The sequence below is a fragment of the Ptychodera flava genome, chromosome 18 (assembly GCF_041260155.1).
Source record: "Ptychodera flava strain L36383 chromosome 18, AS_Pfla_20210202, whole genome shotgun sequence".
Classification (NCBI taxonomy): Eukaryota; Metazoa; Hemichordata; class Enteropneusta; family Ptychoderidae; genus Ptychodera; species Ptychodera flava.
In genome coordinates, this window is record NC_091945.1 from 12,238,848 (window position 1) to 12,261,269 (window position 22,422).

At 38.3% G+C, this 22,422-nt stretch overlaps 1 protein-coding gene and 1 long non-coding RNA gene across 3 annotated transcripts in view; one reads left to right on the forward strand and one right to left on the reverse strand.

Moving 5' to 3' along the window:
* Positions 1-74: 74 nt before the first annotated feature.
* LOC139116872 (uncharacterized) lies at positions 75-7,532 on the reverse strand. Its single transcript, XR_011548404.1, has 3 exons — positions 7,451-7,532; positions 2,084-2,138; positions 75-115 (listed from the first exon to the last, which is right to left on the reverse strand). It is a non-coding gene; the product is annotated as an uncharacterized lncRNA (long non-coding RNA).
* The window catches only part of LOC139116869 (disintegrin and metalloproteinase domain-containing protein 10-like), a 42,232-nt gene continuing 25,927 nt past the window's right edge, over positions 6,118-22,422 (forward strand). The window contains exons 1-6 of one of the 2 annotated variants that reach the window (XR_011548403.1): positions 6,118-6,404; positions 6,655-6,787; positions 11,324-11,442; positions 11,890-12,140; positions 12,803-12,948; positions 21,723-21,846. Coding sequence is in view for 1 of the 2 variants with exons in the window: in XM_070679600.1 (XP_070535701.1) it covers positions 6,332-6,404; positions 6,655-6,787; positions 11,324-11,442; positions 11,890-12,140; positions 12,803-12,948; positions 21,723-21,846 (846 nt within the window). In the remaining variant the exon portion in view is untranslated. The remainder of the gene's footprint in view (positions 6,405-6,654; positions 6,788-11,323; positions 11,443-11,889; positions 12,141-12,802; positions 12,949-21,722; positions 21,847-22,422) is intronic. The other variant, XM_070679600.1, reaches the window with a different exon arrangement.

The window sequence follows — 22,422 nt, forward strand, 5'->3', positions numbered from 1 at the left end:
CGATAACAGAGGGCATCACAGTCACTGTAAAGTGATTATTTTAACAAAGCGTACGGAAACTGGGCCACTGAGTGTACCTCTTCCGCCATTTTGTTTTGATTGATTACATGATACACTGTATATGCAGCACAAGAAAAATAGTCCTTAATGTAGTATTCGATTAATTAAAAGCACATCTTGACAATAATTGTAAATATCGCAAACGTTCTTGCTGTTCAATGAATTTTTGTCTTAAATATTAACAGTCAAGTTTATTTTACTATTTAATATTTCGACATAGAGGCGTAGGGGTTTGGGAAGTGACACGGTCGAATGCGAAGGTTTGTGCGCTGGGGATTCCCTCTACGCCACTGGTGGAGCTGGGGTATTCCCATGGTCCACGCACGGTCATACCGCCCATTGCATCGTCCACGGTGGAGGGACCGTGCATCGTCCAATCGTTATGTTAGTTGGGGACAAATTACTGAGGGGACGGCTGCTGTGTTTGGAGGGACAGTTGCAATTTATCACGCAAGAATTTTTGAAGAGATATGGTATTTCATACATTTGAGGGAGGGTCACCATATTTTGTGCAACTATAAGGAGGCAAGATGTAGCTGATACAGTGCTTCATCCAAAAATATCAAATCATAATAGGCCTACATGGAGTCTATCAGGCAAATTATTGACAATTTTCGTCCACCAAAATGCTATATCTGTATATTATATGTGTTTGATAATGTATTTAAATGTACTTTGCATGAAATGGGAAGTAAAATGTGCATTTGTGTACAAGAAATTACATGCTAGTCTATGATGAAACTATGAATAATTTTTTTTCAATACAAAACTAGGTTAATCTGTGCATGTATGTGCGCTTAATTATTGGTATTATTATTATTATTGTAAGTCCATGGTTGTGCAAGTAATTTGATTTTGGAATTTCACTGAATAGTTGATTCACTGTATATGGTAGTCTATGAGAGAACTATATGCACATTTTTTTCCAAAATAAAACTAAAACTAGCATTTATGTACATTTGATATACACTTTCCCACCTGTTGCATATGTTTTTGTCTCTTGTCTTATATCAGTTTTAGCTGTTCAAGGTGTTTAATAGGGTACCACTGCATCTTCCGTTTGCTTGTGAAACTTGTGGATAATGTGTATTTTGTCGGTGATTTCCTATTCAGGAAATATCACATGGAAAATCAAAGCTTTTGCCATAAAATCAGCTTCTAATCTGTCAAAAGTGACCCTCCCCAAAGATATAGGTTTATAAAAAGTGACCCTCCCCCTTGAACAGTTTTCTAAAAAGTGACCCTCCAATGCCCCCGGCCCATGGCCACCTCCCCTGTAATTACTGAAAGCTCCCTTAGTTCGACACTTGTTTCAATTTCAGGAAGCATCAATTCAGGGAGCATCAAGCTACCTGGACAAGAGATCTTGGACAGCTAAGCTACGCACATTGGTGCAGTGTAATCGCGGTATAACCAAGGGTATGTTTATTTGCCAAACAATTGCAAATATTGCGTTCACAATTTTTACGTAAATAGGCTAGGCTAAGTAAGTCACAAATTGATGAAATTTAACGTGTGCAGCAAAAATTTATTAAATTTTCATGTTTTATATTTCAGCAGAATACGATTCTCAATGTACCAGCTGTAATTTTCCCCAACTGGTGAGGCGTAAATTTTTTAGATGTTACTTTTGTTTATAAATTGTCAATGCACACTATAGAATTGTCCATTCAATTTGTACAAAGTATCTTTAGGGGGAGGGTCACTTTTGACAGAAGATGATTTTAAACGGCCAAACCTTTGAATGTCCATTTGATAGTTCCTGAATAGGAAATTGCCAACAAAATACATCGATTCTTTACAGCAGACAGCTACGTAATAAATATGTAGGCCTGTATTTTCCGCGTCAGCACCTCAAGAATAAATCTGAGAATATATTCCGCATTTTAAGATGTGTTACCATTTGAAATGATGTTTTAAATAGCCAGTTCCCGCATTTTTGTTGTTATTTATGTTTGTTTCAGTTTGTAGGCCTAGTTATAGAACTTTTATCTGTTATTGCATTTTGTTATTTATCTCTTACCTGTTTCTTTTTCTCCTAAGGTGCCTGTAAATGGACTTAATGCCCGTTGATTTATCTAAACAAACAAACAAACAAACAAATCAATCAATCAATCAATCAATCAATAAACAAACAAACAAAAACACAAATAAATAATAAATAAATAAATAAATAAATAAATAAATTTGCGTGGGCGTGTATGTCAAAGATTAAATTGCTCGATTATATAAAATTTAGGTCCAAACATGCTTTTCTTTCAAACACACACAATATCACAGAGAAGAAAAAGGATTCCCAGTACAGGCTGATAAATTGTAGTCCAGGCCTATAGTCCGAGAAAAGTATAAAATTGAAATATGAAATTATTTGAAAGATCGGTTGGTATTTGATCAGAATTGAGCTTCCTTTCCAATATAATTTACAAAACACACCACTGCAGTCACCCTTAACTATACGGCTCTGGCGCAGCGCTATGGTCAACCAATCAGCCATAAAGAGCCCCGCTTTAAGTTCCTTCGACCTTTCAATCCGCTACGGGGCGGCTAAGGGGTTTATCAAAGGCGTACCCCAACCGGCATAGCTTTAAAGTTTCATTAAAGTCCACTTGAAGTTGTGGCTCAAAGACTCGACACCCAACCCCCGAAACTAGATTTCCACTATTGATAAGCACTGTTTGAAAGATGCCAAACTTAGGGCTTCGGCAACGACAGCACTATATACTCGAAAAAAATCTATGAACAGGTTCGATCGGTGAATTTCCCTTCCGCAGGTCTCAAGCGCTCTGCAGTATTAACGATTATTATACGTATCACCATTGATACGGCCGTTTACGGTGTGACCAAAACGTGGTTACATAAAATATTTCAGTAGCCCCCTTCAATCCCTAAAAAATCGAGTAACCCCCTCGTCGCTCGTGGCTTTTCATTTTTAGACTGACTCCCCATTACCACGTATTCACAGATCATAGTCTAGCGGCAGCGGCTGTATACGTATATGCTCAAAGCTGGTGTCCACCTGAGCTTTGCAAACTCTTCTTTATTAATTGTCGTTCTATAAGTTTTGTTCCGCTTTTGGTGAAAGAAAATATTGCTAGAATAATGTGTAAATGCATGTAAACGACAGGGAACGAGTATACAGCAATTTATCACGCTCAAGTCGGTATTTGTTGAATTTACCGTACGTATTTTACGAGTTGTGTCGATGGGAGCACTCCTCAGCATCTCAAATTTATTCTGACACGGACTTTTTATTTAGTAATTTTAACCAGATAAATCATGTGTGTACATCATATTGACAATACATGTATTTCCATTATGTTTTAGCCCTCGTCTTTGTATTGCTCATAAGCTTACTTTTGTGGAGTGTGTTCATGCGAAACTCAGTGGTGACCCGATGGGGGCGCTCTCCTCGATCCTGCATGCGTATCAATCCATAAGTGTTCCAAAAAACAGGGAGGGCCGGTCACGGATCGGGATTTTTACCATCAAATTCCAAGAAACCAAGAAAGGAGCTACTTATTATTTTGTTAAGTCCCTGAAAAGGAGTTTTTTTTTTAAATTTTGCGGAACGGCCCAGGATATCTAGCCATCCTTGGAGTGCCAACGCCACGACAAGTTATCAATAATAATCTAGGACCTGTTAATCATGTTAATGCTGTCGCAATAGAATTTTAATTTGTGTCGCTCCCTGGAGAAATGAATATTCGAGCATTTTCGTGATGAAAACCATAATGCTATAACCCATTTTGAATTGGAAATTTCAATTAAGATTAAAGAACGGTGAAAAGTTACCCTATTGTAGCTACTACAAGTGGCATGTTACATCTAGCAGAACTTAAAAATATTTTGAGTGAAGCTACCTTCGCGGAAACATACGAGAGAAATTCGCTGAGTAAAATTTTATTATAAGCTATATTTGCCTTTGAGCCGTCATTAGGGCCTGGTCAGTTTCTTCAGCCTGGGGGGGGGCGGTGGATTCATGGGGGGTCACCCTGTTTTTGACTTTGGTGATAGGGGGGGTCACCATGTTTTTGAAATGCCCAATAGGGGGGGTCAGTGTGTTTTTGAATTTTGACACAGGCTCATCATTGCCTAAAATGCTAGTGTCAGCCACAAAATTCATCATTTAGTTGTATTTTTCGGCGCGCCCTTCGGGCGCGTAACTTTAATAATCAGTCATATTTTTCAGCACGCCCAACTTTAACATATCAAGCATACATACATCAGAGATATCTGTATGTTCAATATTTTCAGCGTGCTCTTCAAGGTCATTACTTTAATATATCATACATCTTTCAGCATGCCCTTCAGGTGCATGACTTTAATATACAAGGCATATATATCAGAAATATCAGGATGTTTAATATTTTTTGGCGCGCCCTTCGGGCGCCATACTTTCAGAGATATCTTGATCTTTGCTAAGTGAAAGTGTACCATTATGAAATCTGCATTTCATATGAAAAGGATGACAAATTCCTGATACTTTTCTGTTCAGTCTGTGAGAATTCAGTATGAGAAAGCAACATGCACAAATATTTCACAATATATATTTGATACAGTGACTTATTTTAGAGATAGAAAAATGACAAGATATCTTTCCTTCTCATTGATGCAATTATTTTCCTTTGTTTCATAGGTTTTCTGTAGAAAGATACTTTTTTATGAAAAAAAATAAGAGTTAAAAAAGGCAGTTTTTGTCATTATTAGCTGTGCTTTTATGGTTTCAATGTTACACAAGAAAAGGTCCTCTCAGACACTGTACACATCAGATTTGGCTAAAAAAGCTCTCTATGGCTCCTCAGTAGATTTAATTGGATGCTTGGCAAGTCTTAACACCCATCAAAGTTTTTGATTCACTGCTTTTTCCTCTTTGATATTAATGATTGACATCCATTTCTGTAACAGTTCAGGACATCTGGTTAAGCAGAGAAAGTGTGAAATACATTCACAGCTCATTCAAAATACAGCTCATTCAAAATGTACTGTATTTAAACTTTAAGATTGACACTTTGAAATTCCTATCTTACAACTGACAAGTCAACAATTTCACTAAAACATAGAATGACTATTTAAAATATAAATATATGTAAAATGTAAATATATAATATATATATATATATATATATATATATATATATATATATATATATATATATATATATATATATATATAAAATTTATGTCCATCTTTTGTTTTACCTTTGTCGCGCCCGGGGGGGGGGGGGTCACCCTGTTTTAGAAATTTGGAATAGGGGGGGTCACCCTGTTTTCAAAATTTGGAATAGGGGGGGTCAGCCACTTTTTGACGTCGGCAAAAAATAATCCACCGCCCCCCCCCAGGCCGAAGAAACTGACCAGTCCCTTATTTATGGTCGGAGGATTGCCTTGGGCATTCCGAAACGTTGAAAGAAAACTTCTGGGCTCCCCGCCCCAGATTGTAAATTTTCAACATCCCCTTGCCGACTCAAAAGGTTTGTATGACCCTCCGGGCCTCCCTCAGTAACACATACTGTTGCATGCGCGTACACTCACACCGTACCCGCAACCACACCCCCATGTAGGCCTATGTATGTATGTATGTATGTATGTATGTATGTATGTATGTAAGCTTATGTATGTATGCCTACGTGTGTGCGCATTCCTGTGTGAGTGGCTTTGAGACGAGGAAAATGTGTGTTATTGATCACATAATGAGAGCAAAGAAAACTTCTGAGCTAGCAGTTTTTTTTTCCAGATTTTTGGTACAGAAATCTTGCACAGTGACACTGACTATTTAAAAAGTTTTCAAAATGACTTCTCAAAGAGAATAACCTACATGGTGCTGTTACCGGCATGGTAAGTTTCCTGTAAATAACCGTGTAACGGCTGCACAGCAGCAGTAGAACTGTTTTGCTCCATACTATAGAATTAAAAACAAATCTATGGTTTCAAGGATGAGAAGGTTGGATGGCACATCACAGCACAGTCAAGTCCGAGTGTTATCACACTGTTGTCAAACGGAGTACATGCGCAATGTGTTACAACTTGTGTTACGTGTATGCAAATAGCCATCATAGGTAATGACGTCAGAGGCCATTTCAGGTTGGTGGCGGTTTTCACGCTTCGGTGTCAAGCGAAGACCTTGTATAGGTCCCCTTGTTGTATGAGTTAACTGTCGCCGTGACGGATCTCAAGCGGTGACTCTTCCCCATGCATCGGATAGAGAAATCGGCCTGACATTGAACATCACATTTCAACCCCTTCCATCGAGAAGGGTCGTAACTTTTGCAGAATGGCAACAACCATGTTTGTTGCACTGGCGGCTGTCTTCGTTCTACCCATAACAAGCGCAAGTGCAGTGTACGGTAAGTGTTATTGACGCTCAATTTTAATATAAGGCGTCCTTCTCAAATTTCAAGATCCGACGACCGTCATCCTGTGAATGGTCACGATTGCGATCACGTGGGCGCCAAGTTTGAAATTTGGTCTACCATGGTATATAGCTGGCAAATTTTGCAAGGATTTGTCGCCGTGGGCGGAACAGGTGGTTGTTACAAATTAAACTGCCTTCTTTGTGGTGCGCTTTCACTTTTATTATACTTCTTCCCGCACCAGGTAACAGACTCAACAATGCGATCGGTCATTATGACACTCTTCACTACGATCGTACCGAGCTACACTCAAAGCATCACCGGGCACGAAGATCGATAAACGGAGAGGTTGAACTAAAGTTCCACGCCCTTGATCGGTAAGGAATGCGTTACGTAGTACTCTCACATTGCATTGAGCTTGGGCTTGGTACATGGTGTACTTGCTGTTGCTGTTACATAATATTATGTGGGATGAGTGCAAAACCACGATACAAGTAATGTTTGTGTTGATTGGACATTGTAAACAATTTGGATGGTTCAGTGAACGGCCATCTACTAGCAATATTGCAGACATTGGTTCAATCATGGAGGTATAATAAAGGAAGAGTTCAACCGCAAAACCTGAACTGTCATTCAACAATTTACTTCGTCCAAGTTTGCGTTACACATGGCCACTTATAGTTTTCTACTGCCTGGAGGAAAGGGTAGGCCTGTACGCAGGACACAGAAAACTGACTCCCTGAGACATCATGTTATGATTACAATTAGCTACCCGGCAGAAATGGATCATGCTTTCATATAGATCAATATTATACTGATGTGAACATTGCCATGGAAGATTCCAATCAAAAACAGCCATGTTCACACATCAATCAATCAATCAATAAATCATGATCAATCTGTTTAACACCCAACACACACTTATGATACAAGGCTTTATGGTACATTCCAGGGATACAACATTTAAGAAAAAAATTAACACCATCAAATTGTTACGTATAGGACATCCAAACAAATTGTGGGAAGATTAGTGGACTGACCTTCAGTTTCCTTGCAAACTAGAAAAAAGGATTTCCTTAGGCTTAGGGGCTCTAACTAAAAGTGATGGTATCAGTGGACTCCCCTGCAAACTAGAAAAAGGGATTTCCTCAGGCTTAGGGGCTCTAAATAAAAGTGATGGTATCAGTGGACTACCCAGGTAACAATTCAAACCAAATTTCTTTTGTGTCCAGTAACCTTCAGTCTTGCCCAAATTGTAATGCAAATCATTACTCTGCTGGAGTATAAATATGCATGCATGTCTTTGTTTTCCTAACACTGACCCTGAGTTGGGCAATCTATGGAGGCAACACCAGGGATATACAAACCTTGTAAAGAGTTCTTTAAGCCCCCCCCCCCCAAACATTTTCCTCAGGTAGAATATACAACACTTTTAAGTATAATGCTAACCCTAAAACTAACCCTAACCCTAATTATAAAAATCTCCAAAAGTTGTATTTGATGTGCTTCTTCCAAGAAAAGTCCATGATTTAAGTGGTTTCCAGGTATGAGGGGGCCTAAAGGAACTCTTGCCCAAAACCTGTATCAGAGCAAGTCAAAAATGTGCACTTAAGTTTTCTTAGACCTGGAGTGAATGTTTTTCACTTTCAATGATGTCTCTCAGGGTTAGATAACCCAGTTGCATACTGTGCTATGGGTGTAAATGTATGCTGGTGCGGAAAAGTTTTGGAAATGGATTGCGTACAGGCCATGTTCGAAATGATGGAAAAAATCACCAGAAATCGATCAGAATGAGAAAGGTCATAGGTCATGCTGAACTTGAAGTTTTTTTGAAGAAAAGATCAATTTTGCAGAGTTGCACTGTTGTCGAATTGTAAAATATGTCTGCTTATAACTCAATAATAATGGGTCCCAGTTTTGCGCTTAAGCTGCATTATTTTGACCTACAAGATTTCTCAAGGACACGGAAACGGACGTGGACAAGGATCAAATGTATAAATGGTTAGCTGACTAAGGCGGATGTAGTATGTCGCCAGGAAAAAGCTTGTGGCTATAATGATGGGCTCAGCCTGCAATTTAACTGGTACGCTGTTTATATCTCTTAGGATTTGCTGCTCAATGTGCTATGCAGTTTTTAGTATTGAAACATTTTATAGAAATGTTATCTGAAAATCATGTCAAAACAGTGGACCCTTGTTTATTATGATATTCAAATGAATGTCTGAGCATGTGAGATTTTGATTTTGTCAAACAGTGTTAAAAGTGAATGGGTCAACCAACTCTTTTACTCCCACCACGGTTAAGGTTAAGTGACATTATTGAACCTTACATTATGACTTTAACCTGTTGATATTGATCAATCAGTTGATCAAAATTATAAAATTCTGCCCCTATATACCCTTAGTATTTAGGAACATGTTCAATATCCTCAATCAGACGAGAGCCTTTGAGATTGTAGTGGCTGCACAGTTAATATGGACCTTCCCACCTTGAAAGTAGGGGCATTGCCCTGTGTACACTGTACATAAAACTATCAGACAATATCTTTATTATTGTTCAGTGTGTGATCTTGCATTTGTTTTGCTGGCTCTATTCAACATGCTGTTTTAGTAGCGGTGTTTGGTATACCACTTCTAGTGCAAATTCTACTCCCACTGACAGAAATTGTGCCACTGCGACTTGATGGCCCCCTATATTCCCTAGCGCAGTCTGCATTGCGGGAATGTAAATAGAAATGTAAAATCTTATGTGTCAGACATTAATAGCGTAGAAGGGAGCGTGGCTACAGAAAAGCCTTTTGTTAATAAAGTGAGCAATATGGCTACCACAGTGCCAGGAATCTTTATACGAGGTCATTGAACCAGAATTGAGTGTGCTGCATTGAAACTACTTCACATTTCATGCATGAACAAGATATGTCCTACAGTAGCAAAATTGTCAGTAAAATTTGGTTGAGAAATTGGTTTATGCTTGGTATGAAAAGGCAGAAATTGAATCAGGATTCCTTAAGATTGATTTTTCAGTGGAAAATATTTCCTTCGCTTGTCTGAAATAACCGCAGAAGAACCGTCAGTGACAACTGGTGTGACGTGAGTTGAATATGATCGCTGCTTGACGTGGGTGTTAGCATTCATCTCCAGGTGGTGAACTGACAATTAATCACCGTTAGTGTTACACCCAAACATGAAACCAAATGCAAACATTTTAAGAGCATGGAATTTGTGAGTCAGTGCACAAATTTTGTGCACAGTATGGTGTATTTCTTAAACTTCAGTCTATCAACAGGCACTTACCATATGTTGTTTAAACTTCCCTTTTTACTTCACTGAGCAATGACATGATTTTCACAATGGGTGCTTATAAAACACTCAACCGTTTTAGATTCTACCAATTGCAACATATGCATGCACCTTTGCATACAAAATATTACACAACCACTAAAGACAGCACAACTTAAATACGAATGTTTTAGTAATCGAAACCTTCAAATTTTTTTTAACGTGTTTGTATTTGTGTAGAATATGTTATAATGATACCTAAGCCTGGCCAACTGTAACACAGCCTTGTGGTTGTTATACTGCTTAAGGTAGTATGCGTCTTGAAATTGAAAAACTTAAACTTTTGCTCAAACTTTCCTCAGTGAAACTTTCAACCAATCTCTTTCAAAATCATGAATAAAAATTGAGGGTCATTGTGCAAATTTTGGTACGAGAGAAACAAATTACCCAAGATTTACTGATATTTGAAATTCAAAATGGCTGCCATCCCTGTATTAACTGTATAGCGAAAAATAAAATTTTGATTTTCGAAAAACTAAGACTGTAAAAATTTTTCTTAAACCAAGATCTCGAGCTTTAAAATGAACTCCCACAAGTGGTAGATCAGAAAAAATTGTAAAAGTTTAGAGTCTTAATATCTGTTACTGAGGCACATTCTACCTTAATTCAAATGTTTAGCGATGTATTTAATTCATTGCATACTTCCACATAGTAGAGCCGACCAAATTCAGATAGGAGAAAATAATGATTCACTTCAAAACTATGCCTTTACAAAGTTACAAACTCTGAGCAAAATGAGATGATGTATAGACATAAAGTGTATACCATGGAGGGGAACATGTAGAAAACAAAATTGTATACACAATCATATCCTACCATTATCATATATACCTCTTCCGATAATGTACCATCCTGGTGACGTTTACCGTAAAAAATATGAGCTGTGATATTTTACGGGAAATGCTGAGATATGCACGTTAAACTTTGTCAGTTTTGGAGTGTTAATGAACTACATTTTGCAATTTGCAAGTAAATAAAGTAAACATACAAAATGGCTACCACTGTATGCCTACAATGCGACGTTGCCAACATAAAAATATGAAGGACAATCAGAAACAAGGATACAGGAATAATAAGTTGCGTCTTGTAATGTTATCCGATGGCACTTCCATTAAAGTTTTTGCCTAAGTATAAGCCCCAGCAACAGTTCACACAGTACTGCCTACCTGCAAACAGGTGACAATGTGACATTGCACACACGACCTGTGTTGCCTTGGTGACTCTCAGTGAAAAAAAACCAAACAAACTAAAATGGCCACCACTCTCAGATTTGTCTGACAAGCTGGCGTTGTTGGTAAAATACTAGCAGACTTTTGCTATACATTATAATTAAAAAAAAATTGACCAATGTCCTTGGGAACATGCAGGCTTTCCTGATACAGGTACAGTGTGATCAAAAAGAGCAATTAATGTTGATTAATTTCTGTTCATTGCTGTTCTTATTGGTGCTTTTAACCGAATAGGTATTTTATCAAGGGCCATATGATAAGATGTAAGAAATCACAAAATATTTTTTCTGATATTATTTAAAAATATTGCTGATGAACAGGATCTTTGTTTTTTGCCCACTGACAGACATTTCCACATGCGACTCAGAAGATCAACATCAATATTTACAAAAGATTTTCAGATAGAGACAACAGATGGTGTGAAAAATGCTGACATTTCTTATCTTTATTCGGGAGAATTAGAAGGTAAGGAAGCTTGTGCATTCTGGATGTTTTGGTTTGGGGTCAAAGGTCATATATTTACCTGTTCTTTTTCCCAGTTATCCCACAATGCATCGCTGTGGCTGTATCAAACATTGTGTACACTCAAAACGACAAAAACATACTGATTTTGTGTTGTAAAACGGTTTGTTATACAAGAATGACGCAAATTTGCAATGCCAAAAAGTGTCTCGTGTATTTTGAAACCATCGGCGACAAAAATATCGGTCAGAATGTGACCTGCCATAGTGTTCTATGAGTATTTGTTCACTACATCACCATGATATTGACAAAATATTATTTTGACAAGGTGTTACAACATTCAAAATTGATAACAGCATATAGTTTAACATACAGCATCTATGACAACTTCCACCCAATTTCATTGATTTTGCCAAAGCTTAATCCTGTATAATGATTACTAATTTCTAGGACAACCATCCAGCCATTGTCATGGTTCTATCATTGATGGACTTTTTAGCGGTGCCATTTACAATGGTAGCGATCAATACTTCATTGAACCAGCCAAGAGATACTTCAAGGATGGTGACACACACTTCCATTCGGTTATGTACATGGGAAAAGATGTTGAACTTTCAGAAGATGGCCAAGGAGCCTCAGGCTGTTCCATGAGCGCGGAAATTTTTACCAAAATGGCAAAGATTCAGGATAGCGTTAAAGAGGTATATTTCTGGATTTGAAACCGGGTGTTTTAGGCAATAAGTCATTTGTGCATCCGGAAAATGAGCTCTGATGGGAACAATAAATATAGCTGTAACTAAACTGAAAATACACTAAAATTTACCGCTAATGAAGCAGTGATTTTCAAGGTTTCTTTTACAAGGGGGAATATCCCCTCTCCCTGAAAAATTTAAAGGGATTTGGTTCTAATTTAGGGTATCATAATATTATGTACATTAGATTATGTATATTATGTACATTAGATTATGCAAATTAAGGTTATCGAGGTGGTAACAAAGTATGGATCAAATATTATTAAATTAAAAACACTATGCCATATTCCGCCTTGTCTAGTCTGTGTAGGAAATGTTTATACCATTATGTACCAATATATTAGAAGCTTACACTGATTATTCACACGTCATTCATGTAAGTTCAGACACATTTTATAATTTTGAGGCAATTTAAGTTCTGTGATGTTACATCATGGGCACTGATCATGGCATGGAACGCCACTAGCAAAGTTTTAATGGCATGTCTATCAAAACTCAATTGATTGCATAAATTATGTGGTTAAGTCCTGGTAGAAGACTTCATGAAGGCACAATAATGTTCATGAATGTTAAGGTTAACTGCATGTGAGTTTGTCTATGTTTTGTAATAGGATTCATCATCACCATCATCCTCATCATCTTCATCATCATCATCATCGTCATCGTCATCATGGTTTTCAAAGAAAAGATACAGGAGAGATGAGAGTCAGAACACATGTCCACTTTTAATTGAAACTGACCACACTTTCTATGAGAGGTAGGAATCAATATGCATTCTGTGTATGATTTTTTCACATTTACATATTAATTTATGCAGTATCTGCCAGCATGATGATAAGGGTCCCTACTGGTGTCATATTGCTTTGGTGGATGTCTTCTGTGTTTTTGCCACGGTAGTCCTGAGTTTGTTGCTCAAGAACTTACAGGGGCAGTAGCTGGTAAAATTTTGATGATTTCTTCTTGATTTTTGATTTTCATGTTAACTTTAATATCTTAGCAGTACTACCCCAAAGCATGTTGAGATACACAGTACTGAACTTGACATCTGAGCTTGTACACCTGTGAACTGCAATGTTATCATTGCGAAGTGAATTCTGGTCTGGACTTCTGCTTGGAAGTCTGGTTGGAATTCAAATGTAAACAATGAGAGTGCATACACGTATGGACACTATACTGTATGGTGTAGAATGCCTGCCAAAATATGCCTATGCGATACTGTGGTTGGTCTATGCAGAATGAGGTTTTTCTGTGCAATACTTTAGTGCTAGAATGCTATGATTCAATTACAAAATGAAATATTTTATGCTTAACTGTCATGACATACTGATGTGATGTAAAGTACATGTACTTCAGTTATGTTGTGCAATGATCCAGTTATAACCTGCAGCACACCAATGATTTAGATGATTGATTTTGGCAGGCATTCCATGCCATGCTGGCAGGCTAAATAGCAGGTGTTGAAACATGCTTCCAGGAAGAGAACAAGAACTAGCTGTTGACATACAAAACAAAAATAGTGACAAAAATCATCAAAAAATGGCTGCTGGTGGACCTTCAATAATTCCTGTCACATCATTGTAAGGATTGCCAAAGCTTTGTTATGAGTCAGAAAGGGTAAATCCCAGTCACATGATTCTCCATTGATTAGCTGCATTAGACAGGTGTTTGAAAATGTTGCATGAGATTGAACTATGCATTGATTGCATGTCACCGGCTCGTTCATTATAGTACAGTATGCATATACATGCAGCTTCATTGCAGATGCAGATTTCTCATGTTTTTCCATTTGTTATGAAATACTTGTAATTGCCAAGTTGCTCAAACCAGTAAGAGAGTATGAATGAAATTTTATGGTTGATATATCACATATCATTGATCAAAATTGCTATGAATTTCCATCAGAGACTATATTGTATGACTGATATTTGCATATACACTCATCTCATGTTGAAAGTAGGGATTTTACTTGTCATTGGGATTTATTGTACATTTAAGTATGAGATCAAGTTAATTATATAGCATAACCGCAGTAGCTGCACCAAGCAAGTTGAATTTAAAAAAAATCATGTTGACAATACATCATGCATGTAATTAGCACTTTCTGTAGAAATACCAGGTATTTATCAAAACAACATATATTTTTGCAGCGAACTTTGTCTCTCCTTGCTAGATGTGACTTTTTGTTCAATACTGATCCAGTGTTCTGCCAAGCTTTTGCATCAGTGGGGTCTGAGGGCCCATGGAAGCTCAAAAAGTGGGTCGCTGTTGAAAAAAGGGGGTCATTCTCAAGACAATTATACACTTTATTACGTGCCATACCCGTGTTGTTGTTTCGAAGTTCGAACTCGCAGATTCCATGAGTGCTGCGGTTTTATGGTCCTACCTACAGTCTACAAGGCGAGTAAGTGTACTCGTTCGGAAATTCATGTTGTCTCGGGTCATCGTATTTCGTTTATTATTATGCTTTATGCATACTTTGCAAGTCATTTGGTTGTTTTTGGCATCGTAGTGGAGCCAGCTGAAATCACGTAACCATTTTTCATGAAGACGTCGAACATGCCTGTTCAAAACTTGCGTATGATTTTACGCAACTGAGTTTTTATTTGCGTAAAATGTATTCAAAATGCGTACGGCTAAGGAATCAGTATCTGATGTGAGTTGGGCAGTCTTTTCTGTAGAATTTGGAGGGTTTCCTGTAATGCGCATGCTCTATTAATAAAAAACAACAACCTGGGGGGCTTCAAGGTGTAGCTGAACGCTTGCCATGCCGTGATGCAAGTCCCGTATATGATCGTTGAGCAGCCCAATGAGTTCATGTTCAAAGAAAAGACCTTCTGACTGTGAAATTAGTGTTTTCAAAGGGTCAACAAAAAGCAGATACTGTTCAAAGTCCAGCGGGACCTCTCAAGAATGCAACCCGACAGAGTCTAAACGGTCATCCGAAAACACTTTCCAAATAACATGCGACGTAATGACCATTAACTGTATATGGTGTCCAATCCATGCCAAAATTACTACTTTGATTTTACAACACAACATGCCATTCCGAATTCTATTTACAATTCAACATGCTATTTCACAACTCAACATGCTATTTGACAACACATCATGCACTTCCAAATCCTATTTTACAACTCAACATGCTCTTCCCAATTTCATTTGACAACACATCATGGACTTCCAAATCCTATTTTACAACTCAACATGCTCTTCCCAATTTCATTTGACAATTCAACATGCTATTTCACAACTCAACATGCTATTTGACAACACATCATGCACTTCCAAATCCTATTTTACAACTCAACATGCTCTTCCCAATTTCATTTGACAACACATCATGGACTTCCAAATCCTATTTTACAACTCAACATGCTCTTCCCAATTTCATTTCACAATTCAACATGCTATTTCACAACTCAACATGCTATTTGACAACACATCATGCACTTCCAAATCCTATTTTACAACTCAACATGCTCTTCCCAATTCATTTGACAACACATCATGGACTTCCAAATTCTATTTTACAACTCAACATGCTCTTCCCAATTTCATTTGACAATTCAACATGCTATTTCACAACTCAACATGCTATTTGACAACACATCATGCACTTCCAAATCCTATTTTACAACTCAACATGCTCTTCCCAATTTCATTTGACAACACATCATGGACTTCCAAATCCTATTTTACAACTCAACATGCTCTTCCCAATTTCATTTGACAATTCAACATGCTATTTCACAACTCAACATGCTATTTGACAACACATCATGCACTTCCAAATCCTATTTTACAACTCAACATGCTCTTCCCAATTTCATTTGACAACACATCATGGACTTCCAAATCCTATTTTACAACTCAACATGCTCTTCCCAATTTCATTTGACAATTCAACATGCTATTTCACAACTCAACATGCTATTTGACAACACATCATGCACTTCCAAATCCTATTTTACAACTCAACATGCTATTCACAATTTCATTTGACAACACATCATGGACTTCCAAATCCTATTTTACAACTCAACATGCTCTTCCCAATTTCATTTCACAATTCAACATGCTATTTCACAACTCAACATGCTATTTGACAACACATCATGCACTTCCAAATCCTATTTTACAACTCAACATGCTCTTCCCAATTTCATTTGACAACACATCATGGACTTCCAAATCCTATTTTACAACTCAACATCCCATTCTAAAGCTAGCTCTGTGGAGCAGGGCAGTGTTACTGGCTATCGAACAAGATTCAAAATGGCGGACGCGAAATGGTCCCCTCGCACAGAGAGAGAAATGCGAACTTTGCACAAGTCTAAAAACGCAGCTTAGTACATTGTGTATCTAAACAAAATGAGCGTGCTCGAAAACTAGGATCGATCACGATTATAAATTAAAAATTGGCTGTTTTTGGAAAAGAAACTGCGCGCTGCAATCAGCAGTTTTGTCTATTGTGCACCATGCGTGGGAGGCTTATCGTGAAAGACCGAGATTTACTATATGGCGCATCTGATACGGATAGGTCCCATCGCATAGAGAGATGAAAATAGGCTTTGTCTAAGTTTCGAAAGCACAGCTTAGCTCATCGTGCATCTAGACAAGTTGAACGTGCTCAAAATAGGAGATCGATCACGATTTTGGGTGAAAAAAACCGATTGTTTTCGGTGGAGAAACTGCGCGTTGCAACCAGTGGTTGGTTTTGCCTATGGCGGTCAGCAAGGCTGTGGTGGGAGGCCTTTAGCCGGCAAGGGGTGGACCATTGGGGAGTGGAAAATTTTCGAAAAAAAAATTCCCCACAAATTTCAATAAAAATAATCAGCCAAAGAAACTTGAGAAAAACAGATGACGCACTTAGGTAAAAGGAAAAAAAATCCGTCAAAAGTTACTTTCTGAAACATTTTTATTTTAGTCTGCATCAGATATACTATGATTCTTTGGCCAAGAAGGGGGGGGGGGGGGGGGGGAGATCTGAAGGGTATAATCGTGGCCAGTAAATGAAGTAACTTTTTTTATTTATAACTTTTTGTTCTGTTCATCATATGTTTTTCTTTCACTGAAGTTTGGCATCGTAAAGTAATTCGAGATATAAGATAATATAAAAATCATATCTGTGATATCGATTGTTAACAACTGTATTGTGGGTCTTTACACTATGATTAATTAACAAGAATTCAACAATTCAGGCAGCTTGCATCGGTACATAAAATGGGAAATATTCATCAACCATATGACAAACAATCACTTTCTTTGTATTTCACTATTCAACGAAACTGATTTCCATTGTAATGTTCTAAACTTTATTTTACAATTAAACATTACAAATCCGTATTTTTCTTTTCAAAATTTCATTTGTACACTTGTCTTGACGGTTGAATACCGTGCGTGTGAAATGCAATAGTGCAGAAGAACGGATAGCGACATTACAGCCATGACAGCTGACAACTAAGCCTCAGCAAGCGGAGATGTAAAATACGAATATGGGGCCAGACAAGGGTCAAAGCTCTGTTGGAACGGACTTCGCGAGAAAGACTGTGTGGATAACAACCGATAGAGGTCGCTGTAATGTCGCTATCCGTATTCTTCTGCACTATTGCATTTCACACGCACGGTATTCAACCGTCAAGACAAGTGTACAAATGAAATTTTGAAAAGAAAAATACGGATTTGTAATGTTTAATTGTAAAATAAAGTTTAGAACATTACAATGGAAATCAGTTTCGTTGAATAGTGAAATACAAAGAAAGTGATTGTTTGTCATATGGTTGGTGAATATTTCCCATTTATGTACCGATGCAAGCTGCCTGAATTGTTGAATTCTTGTTAATTAATCATAGTGTAAAGACCCACAATACAGTTGTTAACAATCGATATCACAGATAAGATTTTTACATTATCTTATATCTCGAATTACTTTACGATGCCAAACTTCAGTGAAAGAAAAAATATGATAAACAGAACAAAAAGTTATAAAATAAAAAAGTTACTTCATTTACTGGCCACGATCATACCTTTCAGATCTCCCCTCCCCCCCCCCTTCTTGGCCAAAGAATCGTAGTATATCTGATGCAGACTGAAATAAAAATGTTTCAGAAAGTAACTTTTGACGGATTTTTTTTCTTTTTTACCAAAGTGCGTCATCTGTTTTTCTCAAGTTTCTTTGGCTGATTATTTTTATTGAAATTTGTGGGGAATTTTTTTTCGAAAATTTTCCACTCCCCAATGGTCCACCCCTTGCCGGCTAAAGGCCTCCCACCACAGCCCTGCTGACCGCCATAGGCAAAACCAACCACTGGTTGCAACGCGCAGTCTCTCCACAGTCGTTTGGAGAGCTATTCAGCGCTGGGACTATTCGCCCCATAGACGAGTGTACAGAAGCGAGGGGTATTTCTCGCTTCTGCACACTCGTCTATGGGGCGAATAGTCCCAGCGCTGAATAGCTCTCCAAACGACTGTGGTCTCTCCACCGAAAACTCGGTTATTTTCACCGAAAATCGTGATCGATCTCCTATTTGAGCACGCTCAACTTGTCTAGATGCACGATGAGCTAAGCTGTGCTTTTGAACTTACACAAAGCCTATTTTCATCTCTCTATATGCGATGGGACCATATCCGTATCAGATGCGCCATATAGTAAATCTCGGTCTTTCACGATAAGCCTCCCACGCACGGTGCACAATAGACAAAACTGCTGATTGCAGCGCACAGTTTCTTTTCCAAAAACAGCCAATTTTTAATTTATAACCGTGATCGATCCTAGTTTTCGAGCACGCTCATTTTGTTTAGATACACAATGTACTAAGCTGCGTTTTTAGACTTGTGCAAAGTTCGCATTTCTCTCTCTGTGCGAGGGGACCATTTCGCGTCCGCCATTTTGAATCTTGTTCGATAGCCAGTAACACTGCCCTGCTCCGCAGAGCTAGCTTTAGAATGGGATGTTGAGTTGTAAAATAGGATTTGGAAGTCCATGATGTGTTGTCAAATGAAATTGGGAAGAGCATGTTGAGTTGTAAAATAGGATTTGGAAGTGCATGATGTGTTGTCAAATAGCATGTTGAGTTGTGAAATAGCATGTTGAATTGTCAAATGAAATTGGGAAGAGCATGTTGAGTTGTAAAATAGGATTTGGAAGTCCATGATGTGTTGTCAAATGAAATTGGGAAGAGCATGTTGAGTTGTAAAATAGGATTTGGAAGTCCATGATGTGTTGTCAAATGAAATTGGGAAGAGCATGTTGAGTTGTAAAATAGGATTTGGAAGTGCATGATGTGTTGTCAAATAGCATGTTGAGTTGTGAAATAGCATGTTGAATTGTCAAATGAAATTGGGAAGAGCATGTGAGTTGTAAAATAGGATTTGGAAGTCCATGATGTGTTGTCAAATGAAATTGGGAAGAGCATGTTGAGTTGTAAAATAGGATTTGGAAGTGCATGATGTGTTGTCAAATAGCATGTTGAGTTGTGAAATAGCATGTTGTGTTGTAAAATCAAAGTAGTAATTTTGGCATGGATTGGACACCATAAACTGTATTCAGTCCGGGTTATGTCCATATAGAGGATAGTAGGGAAGAGCCAATGGCGTACCGTATATGTAATGAAATTAAGGCAAGAACCAATCACGTACTGTATATGTAACAAGGGTCAAAGGTTACGTTGGTTCACTTCGTTCAGATCGCGATATGACCTGACAGATCCACCGATCGAGTGAGACTGTTGGCTACCCGGAAGTATCTTAGCTCCAGTCGATTGGCGACGTTCTACCGTGTTAAAAATTGTAAGATTTCTTCAGGAATAGTTTTCTGAGTTTCTTTACCCTTAACCATATTCGACAAAGAGTTATTGGACGTTTTTCGTTCTCTTTTCCAGCTTTTGGTTAACTTCTCGGCGATTGATCCGGCGCGCGTTTTTCTGAGCGAAGGGTCAATCGTACCGGAAACGCATGGTGATCGAAAAAATCGTGCTCCATCGTGCTCCGATGACCGACTAAAACAGTTGACCCATCTTTGTAAAGCTTGAAAAATTCTGCATACTGCAGTTGGCAAGGTTAAATTGAAATTTTACCAAAATAGGCGATATTTGGCGACAAATAACTTACTGTAGATTTACAAGGGTCAAATGCTGATTTCTGGGAGCCGTACCCGGCCAGGAAATTCATCCAAATAAGTAATTTTCAATGTACTAACCACTTGTGTCGGTCACCATCTCGGCCGCACTGAACATTGTGTGTAACGTCTACAACTAAAAACTACCCAGTGCTAAAAATAAAGGGCGAAATCAAGCCGAAAAGTTCCAAACTCGTTGCAATGTACGAGCCAAGGTTTGCATGGTTAAGTATTCATGACGTTGGCGGCGGCAGGTTCGCTGATTGGTCAATCGTACTATCCTCTCTCTATGGACATAACCCGGACTGGTATTGTGTTACCAATAACGTAGACTCGATCGATTCTCGAATTTTTTGCATCTGTAGTGCCATTGTCTGCACAGAACTGATTGACGTGACGTTTTTGTGATGATGAAATACAATGTTGCATAAAGTGCTGCGGTCTGCTAAAATCTAAAATGTTGCAATATCATGATAAATGTCACTTGCGCAAGCAGGTGCATATGTTCTAATTTTGCCCTGCATTGAACCACATTCAGGCAATACAATGCAATACATGCAGTGCGGCAAGTACGTCGTGTCATGGGGCGGCATTTCTCAATGCGTATTAGTTTACGCAGTCATGATTTATTTTGCGTATTTCAGAACAATTTTGCGTAAAATACGCAGGATTTTGCGTTAACGGAAACACTGGCCTGCCTCAATGAAGGCTTAGTTTCCGATGCATGGCTGCTCAATGTTTTAAGACTGCTCTGTTTCTGACTGATGCTTTTCCGATGTGGATGGCAGCGGCGTGCATTGGTTTTCAGTTTCCGAGGATGTAAACAGCTGAGACACGATGTCATGTTCGATCGTATTGTCTTCACTCGTCCGGGTGTTGGATTTGCCTTTTTAGGGCGGAATTGGTCCAAAAAAACTAAGAATTGTTCTGCCTCGGTGTTTTGATTTATTCACGGAAGCAATTTTCTTTCCACTGCCAGAGAATACTGTGAGGCATTGAATTTAACAGAGACGCTGACTGGCTGACTTGAATCTAGCCGATGAAAACCTGGTTCACGATTATGCAAATAAAAAATCACTGAAGGTTGCTATGGAAGCAACACGTCTCATGTTGTCACGAGCAGCATGCACGCATGAGCAGCGTGGAATGTCTACTTCCGCGTTTGGCCTTTCGCGTATAGTACGTAAATAAGTGTATTTTTTTACCGAAAGTTTAGTGGGACTGATGGCGTGCTGCGCCTGCCGGACCCGATGATTGATTTTTTTGGGGTCTTCAATTTTATTTTTGCGGCAATGGCGCAAGGCCGCGGCCTCGGCAGAACACTGTGATCTATCGTTGGATGTAAAGTGCACATGCATTTTATTCTGACTCACTCCAGAAGACTAAAACTACTTTTACTGTTATTTCATAATCAGGTATGGAAGCCACGAGGAAGTGGTTGCCAGCATTGCTGGTGCATTGGAAGCTGTCAATTACATCTACCAGGCAGTTGAATTTGGATCCTATACAGGCATTGGATTTATTCTCAAGAGATTGAGAGTGAGTGTTGCCACTGGCCTTATTTCTTTGTTTTGTGTGTATACAGTCTGTTTCTGCATAAAGAATTGATGAGTTTATAATAATCATATGTACCCCCTCTTTTGATTCCCATAATCCAATTAATTATCTATATCTTTTGACAAACCTGCAAAATTTTGGAGTGTTGGAACATTTTGGAAAGTTTTCTGCTGGCATAGCCATGGGCAGGGGCTATGCCACATGTGAGTGTCTAAAATTTGGATTTTGTTTGCACTGGATGATCCTGAATCACCCACAATTTGCATTTACCTTCAGGTCCAATGGGAGAAGGTTTTTGACATTTGTTTACCCAAACCAAGTGATAATCTTTAAAACATGTTTTGCCTTGCATACTGTAAGTTGCAGACATCACTATGCATAACCTTTTGCTTTTCAAGAATCAATCAGTGCTTCAAGTTGAAATTATGTTTGTTTAACATTGAGAAAAGTGTATCAGTTTCCTTCCAGTAAGAGACTGTAAAATGTTTCAACTTTGATTAATGTTGGTATATTGCATAAAAATGATAAGTTTTGACAAGTGCATGAATTATCTCAGGC